This window comes from Pteropus vampyrus, unplaced genomic scaffold (assembly GCF_000151845.1).
Source record: "Pteropus vampyrus isolate Shadow unplaced genomic scaffold, Pvam_2.0 Scaffold145, whole genome shotgun sequence".
Lineage (NCBI taxonomy): Eukaryota > Metazoa > Chordata > Mammalia > Chiroptera > Pteropodidae > Pteropus > Pteropus vampyrus.
In genome coordinates this window covers 222,585-231,944 of record NW_011888926.1, presented here as the reverse complement: position 1 = coordinate 231,944, position 9,360 = coordinate 222,585, and the positions used below count along the sequence as shown (strand labels likewise).

The 9,360-nt window shown below is 55.2% G+C and overlaps 1 protein-coding gene across 1 annotated transcript in view; it reads right to left on the bottom strand.

The window, feature by feature from the left end:
- Positions 1–9,360, bottom strand: part of EFCAB6 (EF-hand calcium binding domain 6) — a 197,139-nt gene that overhangs the window by 24,794 nt on the left and 162,985 nt on the right. Inside the window, exons 25-27 of the mRNA XM_023535895.1 lie at positions 8,707–8,899; positions 5,606–5,797; positions 189–254 (exon numbers count right to left, since the gene is read on the bottom strand). Of these exons, the coding sequence (XP_023391663.1) occupies positions 189–254; positions 5,606–5,797; positions 8,707–8,899 (451 nt within the window). The remainder of the gene's footprint in view (positions 1–188; positions 255–5,605; positions 5,798–8,706; positions 8,900–9,360) is intronic.

Below are 9,360 nucleotides of genomic sequence, written 5' to 3'. Positions count from 1 at the left end.
GTCAGCTCGCTGGACGCACAGGTGGGCGTGAGAGGTTGGCCGGCTCCTGTGGGGCTGCCGTGTGACCCCTGTGGGGCTGCCGGGCGGGCTGCTGCTGGCACGTAGGCTGTGGCTGATGAACGCGTGGAGGGCTCAACAGCCCCCAAGCCCTGGCCCATCACTGAGGCCACTCCAGTGCCAACTCAGACCGAGCTACCCTTCATGACCTGCCACCTCCTCAGCAGTCTCCAAGGCGACAGGTAGTAAAGCTTTCGCTGGCAAGTAGAGAACGAGAGAAATTTAGGCAACACATTTAAAAATCACTGAAATGATATCACGGGGACGTAGCCTTTCCTAACAACATGTCTTAATAGTTTACCTAATTTATGCCCATTAATCACAGGGCCCTTTCCTGAAAAGCAAACTTTATAATTCTTTATCACATTCATTAAAAATACATAGACACCACTATATTTACAGTGAAGAGAAAGCTAAGTCTAAGTAACACTGTTGGCGACTGATATAAATACGACGCTCATAAAAGATTACAAACGTTTTGATGTGCTTTACGGTCTCCTCTTCGGTCGAAAACCACAATCTTACATTCTGTCTTGGAAAAAAACCATATTCAAGGTATTTAACATCTCACAAATGACTTTAATGTCATAAGCACAAAGCAAGGGACGATCTCATTGGCTCTCTGCTGGCTAGAATGTGACAAAACAATTGCTCTGCATCGAATAAAGATGTTTTGCTAAAAAAAAAAATTCCATTATTTCCATGGTAATAAAGCAGAGAGATTTTATATGGGTTTCTACTATGTCTTTTAAAAATTCTATTTCTGCTCTGAGCGCTATTTTTATATTCACAGAAGATAGTGAAATTGTACTTTAAGACTTAGAAGAAATGTTAAACAGGAATGATCTCCTAAAAACAAGGTGATACTCTATATTTCGCACGTAGCGTTCGAATGTAAAATGTTTTTCTCAGAAGTGAACAAGAGGTACGGGCTGAGGACAGGAATTCAGATACTGTTTTCGCCCGGTTTGTGGGAGTCTCACGAAAAACGTGCCGATGCTGTCGGCCGGCACTGTCCCCGCCCCTTTTGTTTTTTTACTTTTTAACCGAGCCACTGGGTAGCAGTGCAGGTTTAGTCCCGGGCTCCCCTTCTTGTGTGCCACACAGGTTAGTGGTTCTCAGCCTGAATCAGGGTGCGTGGCTCGGGGCCCGTGATGCAAATTCCCTGCTCCCATCTGAAAGGACCAAAGTCGCCCTCCTTCTTCACTGGCTCACAGGCCTCTTCGGGGAACCCGCCGGGTTCTCGAACCCGAGAGTGACATCCAGAGCGTGACGTGGTGCCCGGAGGCCCCCGACCTGCACTTCGAGAAACACTGTTGACGTCAGGGGTGCTTAAAGAGGCAGAGGAGTGAGAAGGGGACGAGACACCGTGGCGAGCCACGCGGCGGGATCTGGAAATAACGTGGCAGCCACTCTGTGACGGGCACAGGAGCCGTGAGACCGGCCGAGGTTGCCGAAGACAGGTTTGGCGGCCGTGGGAGGCGGACCATGAGTGGGAGCGAGGTCGTCGGCTTTGCTCCCGTGAGCTTCGGCCCACCCGAGGCCTTACCAAGCGCGAGCGCGCACAAGCCCACCGCTGTGCCTCCCCTTCCAGAGTGGACTCAGCTCAGCCAGGGACTTCTCCGGGGACCACGCCACCAGGAGAGGTGCCGACCATCTTAATTACGTTGTGATCTCCTGCTCACCTGCCGCCCGCCCGTGCATCCCCAGGGGGACCGGAAGACTAGTGGGTGTCGTTTCTAATGAGCCTGAGGACGACGCATTTACTGTGCCTGTTATTTCTTACTCGTTTTCCCTCCGTGAAGGACACCAGCTTGGTCGGGATGACGGCATCCTAACTGTCCCAGCCGCCCTGGAGGAGGGCGACTCGTGTCCCTGCTCACGAGTCTCGATGAGTCTCCTTTTGCTCAGAGAAAGGGACCTGAGCTCTGAAGCAAGGGATGCAGGGTGCCAGTGCTCTGCCCTAGTCACCACTCCAACCCCCATCAGCAAATAAACAGGACAACGGGTACCCCACATTCCCGAACTGCCTGATGCGGTCGCCCCGCGCTGAGCCTCACATCGGGCACCTTCATGGCCTCCCTTTGCCCCAACTCATCCTCCTGGTAAATGCGCCTTGGCTGGAGCAGCGGCTTCTGAGCAAGGTCTCCCCACGCCCCAGGCCAACCCCAGGGCGGATAACCCGCAATTCCGTCACCGACTGCACACGGGCCGGGAAAAGCAGGAGGCGGCGTGTGGTAGGCCTGGCGGTGGCATCTCCGCACCCCTGGTCCCCAGCCACAGCCCCACCTAGCCCGGCACGCTGGCTCCAGGCCCTGAGCACATTTCCACGTCGCTCACACTGCAATCGGCCCTAAAAGCTCCTCGCAACAATGCGCAAAGCACTTCCAGAGGCAAAGGGGACTCCGCAAAGGACATCGGGCAGCGCCGGCGCTGGGGACACTCGCCCCGCGGTCGTGTGGTCCGTGAGCGAGGACGCTGGCGGCCACGCGGAGGCTTGAGGCCTGCCTCGTGAGCTCTGGACAGAGCTGCTGTGAGGGCCCACGGCGGTCAGACACGTGAAAGGGTCCAGGCACATTCCCACAGGTGCTCAGTGACAGCGCACTATGGTCACGAGAATGCAGGAGACTGGACGCCGCCTGCAGCCGGGACGGCGGTCAGCCACCCCACGTCAGCCACCCGGCCCAGCAGGGCCTCTCTGCCCGCTCTCCCCCCACTCAGAGCCGAAAAGCCGGGGACATTCCCGGCTCGTTCTCTCTCGTGGCACACGCGGGCCACCAGCAAGGCCTGACTGCTCCACGAAGGTGTGTAGAATTGGGTGACATCGGCAGTGTCCTCCTCAGGTGTGTGACCTGCCTCCCCGCTCGGGCCCTTGGCCTCCACAGTCCCCTCTCCATCCGGCAGCCATTGCGGCTTTTCTACAATGTAAGCTGGGTCATGACGATCCTCAGCCCCAGGGGATGAACAGATAAGCAACACATGGTCTAGTCACACAGGGGGTTACTGTCGGCCTTAAAAAGAAAATCTGGCGCGTGCTACCACGTGGCCGAAACGGGGCGACGCTACGCTCAGGGAAAGGAGCCAGTCGCAGAGGCGCGAGCGCTGCACGGTGCTGCACGGTTCCGCCCCCGCGAGGCTGCGGGAGGGGTCGCTCACAGAGCCGGAGTGCGACCGCGGTCCCCAGAGGCGGGGAGGGCAGCGGGGCAGCAGCGCTCGATGGGTAGAATTTCGGCTTCGCAGAACGGGAGCTGCGGAGATGGACGGACGCGCTGTTTGCACGGCGACGTGGGTGGTCTTCACGCCACGGAACTGTGCGCGCGGAGGAGGGTAAGATGGTGAAATTGTATGTGTATTTTACTACAATAAAAAGATTTGGGGAAAAACGCATTGAAAATAGAAGCAAAAGCTCTCCAAGGCACATGGACAGAGCTTCATTTGGCTCTGAAGTTGATCCTGTCAGGGGTTCGCTGCCGGCCGAGGTGGCCAGGCAGGCACCTGGCTTCTGGGGCCTGTGTGCCTCTCCTGAGAAGTGGACACTGTCCCTTCACACAGCGCGGACAATGACCAGGTGAGGAGATGCACGGGGAGGGCCCGGAGCTCAGGCGGCCTCGCCAAATGGCAGTGGGGGCTGTCCTTGTCACACTGCCATCGTGGGGTGTACCCCACTGCTTCCTTTTCTATCCTTTCCTGTGCTTTGCAAAATTTCCCCAGTGACTGTGCATTCTTTAAAAATCAGAATAAAGTATAATTCTCATGAAAAATAGCAAGTGTCACCATGAACAGGGAGACGACAGGATGAGTCACAGTCTAGGAGAAGGTATTCGCAGCTCACGCATCAACAAAGGGATGGGACCCTTGCCGGTCACTCGCAGACAAGAAGCCTGGATGGCTGATCGCCTGGCCTCACCGACCCTCAGGTGGGCAGATTAACGGGCCTGGCCATACCAAGGATTAGCGGGGCGTGGGGCGTCAGGGACTCTCACGTGAGGCCAGGGGCATGCACACTGACCACTGCATCTGCTGTGCTGGCCTCAGGGAAGCGGGGTACACACCTGCCCGCCCCCAGCACTTCTGTGCACACAAGGAGACAGCCACAGAGGTTGGCTGGCACTCTGCCTCTAACGGAGGAAGCCGCAACCAACTCACACGCTCAATATGGCAGGACAGCGGCTGAGCAGCACTATGTTCGCTCAGTACAGTATTCGTGTGACAGACTGATTTTATAGCGGCTTAAGTGAATGAACTAAAGCCTATGTAGTAACATGGATAAATCTTAAACCCATGCCATTACGCCAGAAAAAAATGAGCGCAGAAGATGAAATGCAATATAACGTCATATACAAAGCTCTAAAACACGCGACACGATAGTCCACGTTGCTTAGGAATCCCCATCTCAACGGCACAGGCGAGAGGACCGTGGTCCCCCAGGGGACACTGGGCGGAGCTCCGGGGGCCAGATGGACTTGGGGCCTGGACTTCTTGGGCACACTGCTGGCCGTCTCGCCTATCTGACGGACATGACTAGCAGGTGCCCTGTGGTATCAAAGGGTCACGCGGGTTCTACAGAGGACGAAGGACAGCGAAGAAGGTGCCTGCCCTCGGAAAGCGCCCTGCAGTGGCTGCGGTGGTCGTCATTGTTATAACGAACCTCGGCCCTAAAACACCCGCCTGCTCTCCGCTCCAGGACGCTCGCTTCCGAGAGCCTATCCTAGATAAGTGTGGGAGGATTCGAGCACTTAGGTGTTCGTTATACACGAGTGTGCAGTCGGAGATGGCCTGAGCATCCGGCCACAGGGGAAAGGCAAACTGACTCTTGTGGATCTTTCACATGGGTATTTTCGTCTGTCCTTCCGTGAGGGCAGGGGCCATGGCATCTGTGTGTCCATTCTCGGCATGGAATGGTGATCCAAGAAACCCATGTTGGTTGACACTAGATTGTAATTGCTGCTAATGATGTTGGCCCAGTTATGTTTAGAGATCAAGAAACAACCTGAGAATGAGCAGCTTGTGTAGTCAGAGAAGCAGACCTGGGAAGGAACATGAGCCCAGGGCTCAGCCACTCTCCCTCCTCCAGGAAGCCCTCCCTGACTTCCCCCCAGGACCTGCTGAGACATCTACCTCTACCCAACGCTTGACTGATACATGGCTCAGGGCCCGGCACATAGTAGGTTCTCAACAAATGCCTCCCAAGTAGATCCCCGTTCCTTCGCTGCTGCCGGCTCCGGCCTGACGCAAAATGGGTCCCTCTTCTTGAGACACCAGATCGTCTTCAGGGATCTAAGATTCCTGAGCACTCAGAACCAACCAGACAACAGCAAGCACCCAGACTCCTCTGAAAACAAAATAACTTTCAAATGAGCTAACAGGTACATATTTCCCTTCTCATACTCTATGTAGAATTTGTACCAATTTTTCATTTAGAATGAGCAAATTATATGAGGTGATTGCCAATTTATCGGACGTGGTTTTAATAAATTATCCATTCTGCAAAAACTAATTTTAGCCCTTTTCCAAAAAAGAGATGCTTATATGCTACAGACATCCTTACCTCTTCGAGGAAACAGTTGAAGTTCTGGAGAAAATATTTCCAATTTATATAGGGACTTAGATGAATTCTCAATTTTCTCAAAAAATAGTGATACTGGTTATCTGCTAGCTTGTAACAGAAATCCTTCAGAACTTGTCCAAAATCCGAAGACTTTACAAACCCAGTGTCCTCTTTATCCAATGCAGAAAACGCCTAAAAAAAAAAAAAAAAAAAAAAGCAGATGCTACTGTCAAGTGAATATTTCAAAACTGTTTTTCTGAAGTATCGCGTCTGCTAAATGTGGATGAAATCAAGCGTATGCAAGTCCCCTGTAAGTTCTCAATGACTGAACAAATGCGCCGTGATTGAAAGAGCTAGACAGGAAGGACGGCACGTGGCGGGGGAGGCGGCGTGTCGCAGGCACGCTCACGTCACTCGCTCCTACTCAGGTACGAGTCTGAGGAGTGAACTGCCCCCGCGAACTTGCCCAGGGTCTCGGTCATTAAATTCCAGCTCCTTGGAGCACAGACCCCCCGTACCAGGAGCCTCAGGTGCGATCCCGCTCTCTCGGGGCGGGGGCGGGGGCGGGGGTGTCCAGGTGATGCTGGAAGTGGCCAGGAGTTGTCAACGGACCACTCCGCTACGTGCCCCGGAGGCCTGCGTGCCGAGGCTGCGTGGTCACCTCACCCTCGGCCAGCGCCCGTGTGCCCTCGTGTCACGGGAGGTCGCCCGGCGCCCCGTGCCTGTGCCACAGGGGCTGGGCGGACGGTGCCAACCCAGCGGCACAGCAGCCAAACTGAAAAAGTGCAAAAATGCGCTATAAAAAGAAAGCACATTTTTTTTCCATCTGTCGAAACAAAACCATTCATTTTTATTGCACTAGGAAATCTGGATCAAGTGGTAGGTTAAGATCTTTTTTTTTTTTTTTTTTTAGTAAGAATTTAATGTGCTTGCAGACCCAAAACCAAATTCCCTTGCAGTTAATCCCTTTCAGAGCTAATTAGGCACACACCATCAGCCCACGGGTGGCGATTATGTGTAATCAAATTAACCTTAAAATACTCCATAGCTTCGAATTCGTCTTTCGCTCGTGGCAATACCAGGCAGCTGTGCGAGCAGAGACACCGCTGGCCACACGGTCCAGAAGTGGACTCGAACCTCGGCTCTGTTGCCCCCATAAGCCCGTAACCTCTCTGAGCTTAGCTTCTTCGATATAAAAAATAGGGACTTCATAACTCATGTATGTTGTTCTAAGTTTTACTGCGGCAACTGGAAAACACACCTGTGTTGTGCCAGGCACCTGGCACATAGTGGGTCTCAGCAGATGTGCAGGAGAAAGACCACAAAAAACGGATGGCCGGCGGGGAAATGCCGAGCGATCCGCGGTGGTCAGGCACTGGTGCGAGGCGAGCATCAGGAGGCGCCCGGCAGGCCTAAGACGGACCCGCACCCCGGTCTGCGCGGCTTCCCGTGTCAGCCCAGCCCGCCACCCACGGGGTGGGTGGCAGAACCAAACCTAGAAAAGTCCACCTAAGTACCAGGTGGACGAGACGCGTCTGAGGCACGTCCCCAGTGCTGGGCAGAGGCGCGGTCGCGTGTCCAGCATGCGCCCCGATGGCTGTCCTCTGCTCACTGCCTCGTGTGCCCTCTCGCCCTCCAGACCCCTGGCCAGAGAACCTCACTCTCGTGCTTAAAACCTCGTCGGCCAAGGGCTGCTTCTCAGAATCGAGTGCCACGGTTCCTCCCAAAGGTTCCACGGGCCTCAGTTTGAGAAACATCCCTTTAGGTGTTCAATGGTGCCACTTTAAGTCAGCAGGGGGCAAAGCCACCTTGCGAATGGGTTTATTTGGCCTACACAGCACTTCTGAACAACCTGAATTATTGCTGACGTTTAGAAGTCAGGTGGCCTCAGAGCTTCTCATGAAAAACGGAAGGATTCAGCAGCACTGGGCGTTTTCGGCTCAGCGATGGGGGGCCGGGGCCAGGGCCGGGGAGAAGCTGCCCTCCCACGGGCTGTGTCTCTGGCTCGGCCCCGCACGGCCCCTTCCTCCTTTACGTTATTCCTGGTCCCTGTGCACATCTGACTTTGTAGACTCCTGGGGGCCAGGACCGTTCCAGAGAATTCCTAGCTACGAAACGTTTCTGCTCTCCAAGGTAAAGGCCAAGTGTGCTGGCGTTCCAGACCGTTCGCGGGCAGGAGGGGCTGCCCCCCGCTTTCTCCACCTCTCCCCATGAATCCAGAGCCTTGCCTCCCCACACTGAGCGCGTTCTCTGCCCCGGGGGGTTCGTGGACGTGTCCCGTCCCGGGTTTCTGAGTGGGCCTGGAAGTCTGCGTACGCAGACGTGGGGACAGCCTCGCCAGCACCTGTCGGACACAGCCCTGTCGGGCAATGCGCACCAGCATCACATGGATGCTTTGTGCCCCCGTCTCACTGGACCGCAGGACCTGCATCTGCACAGTGTTAGCTCTTCTCCCTGTGGCCGCAGGGGAGACTCACATGGGGGCCTGGCTAGAAGACCACACCCTCGCCAGGAGCGTGGCCAAAGCACTATTTCGCGAGGACAGTGGCACTGTACACAGCATCATCCCTGCCTATGCCTGGTCCTGGCACGCTCCATGCTGTCATACCCAGATCAGTCTAAAATGTCAGGGTACTCGGCTCTCCCTTCTTACACCCTCCCCTGGCTCCTGGCAGTGAGTCTTAGTGCCATAGCCCGGCCCTGGCCAAGCTCTTCAAGGCCATCTGGAGTCACTCATCTCCGTGGGCCCAGCAAGTTCACGGGATGTGCCGAGCCCATTGTCATTGAGGGCCTCTGTTCTCTGCCTGCTTTGCCTGGTACCCCTTGCCCCCACCCAGGCCCAGCGTCTGCTAAACACTGAGCACTCAGAGAGCACGTGCTGGGGTGCAATCGCGGTAGCTGTTTATAGATCAAAAATGGATAAACATTTGCTCAAAAGAACAATGTGATTTTGACCAACTCGTCTGAGTTCCGACACCCCAAGGGGAGCGGAGACGGGTGGACGGGGCCCTGGGGCGGGGGCGCTGGGAGCCACTGTCTGTAGACTGACTCAGTCCCAGAACTCAGTGCTCACAGCAAAGGCACTTTGTTGGCTGTCATACCGTTGACAGGGCCGGGCCACAGGAAGCGACGACTTTCTGAACGTTCTTCAGAACCTCCTCTGGGTTTAGTGTCGCAAAATCGATTGGCACGGCCTCTTCTTCTTCTTTTGGCTGAGTTGACAGCTTGCTGTTCTCCATTGCTCTCAAGAAGTCCAGGTAATTGATGGAGTTATTTTGCAAGCTGATCCCCCAACTTGTCCCAAAAGAAAGAAAGAATTGAATATATTAATAAAAAACCCTATCACTTACTCATTCAACCAACACTTGCGGAGCACAGAACGGCGTGGAGAACATGGATAATGTGCAGACACTGCTCCTGGCCTGCGGGTGATGCATACCAATCACCTATGACAGCAGACAGGCGCGCACAAAAACGGCCACGTAAGGGAACGAGGTCAGGGCTAGGGGAGGAGAGACCGCAGGGCCACTGCCGGCTGGTGAGGCCACTGACTGTCCTGCCCTGAAGCTCTGAGGCTTGAAGGCTGGACAACAGGACTCACAGCCTGGGCGAGCGGAAGATGGGACAGGGAGGCCGGCGAAGGAACGTGGCCTGTGACAGAGGCAAATGAAGGTGCGTGGGCAGGGACGTGACAGCGGCAGAGCAGCGTTATCTGACGGCTGGCGGTGTCGGAGGCAGCCTGGAGGCTGCGGGCC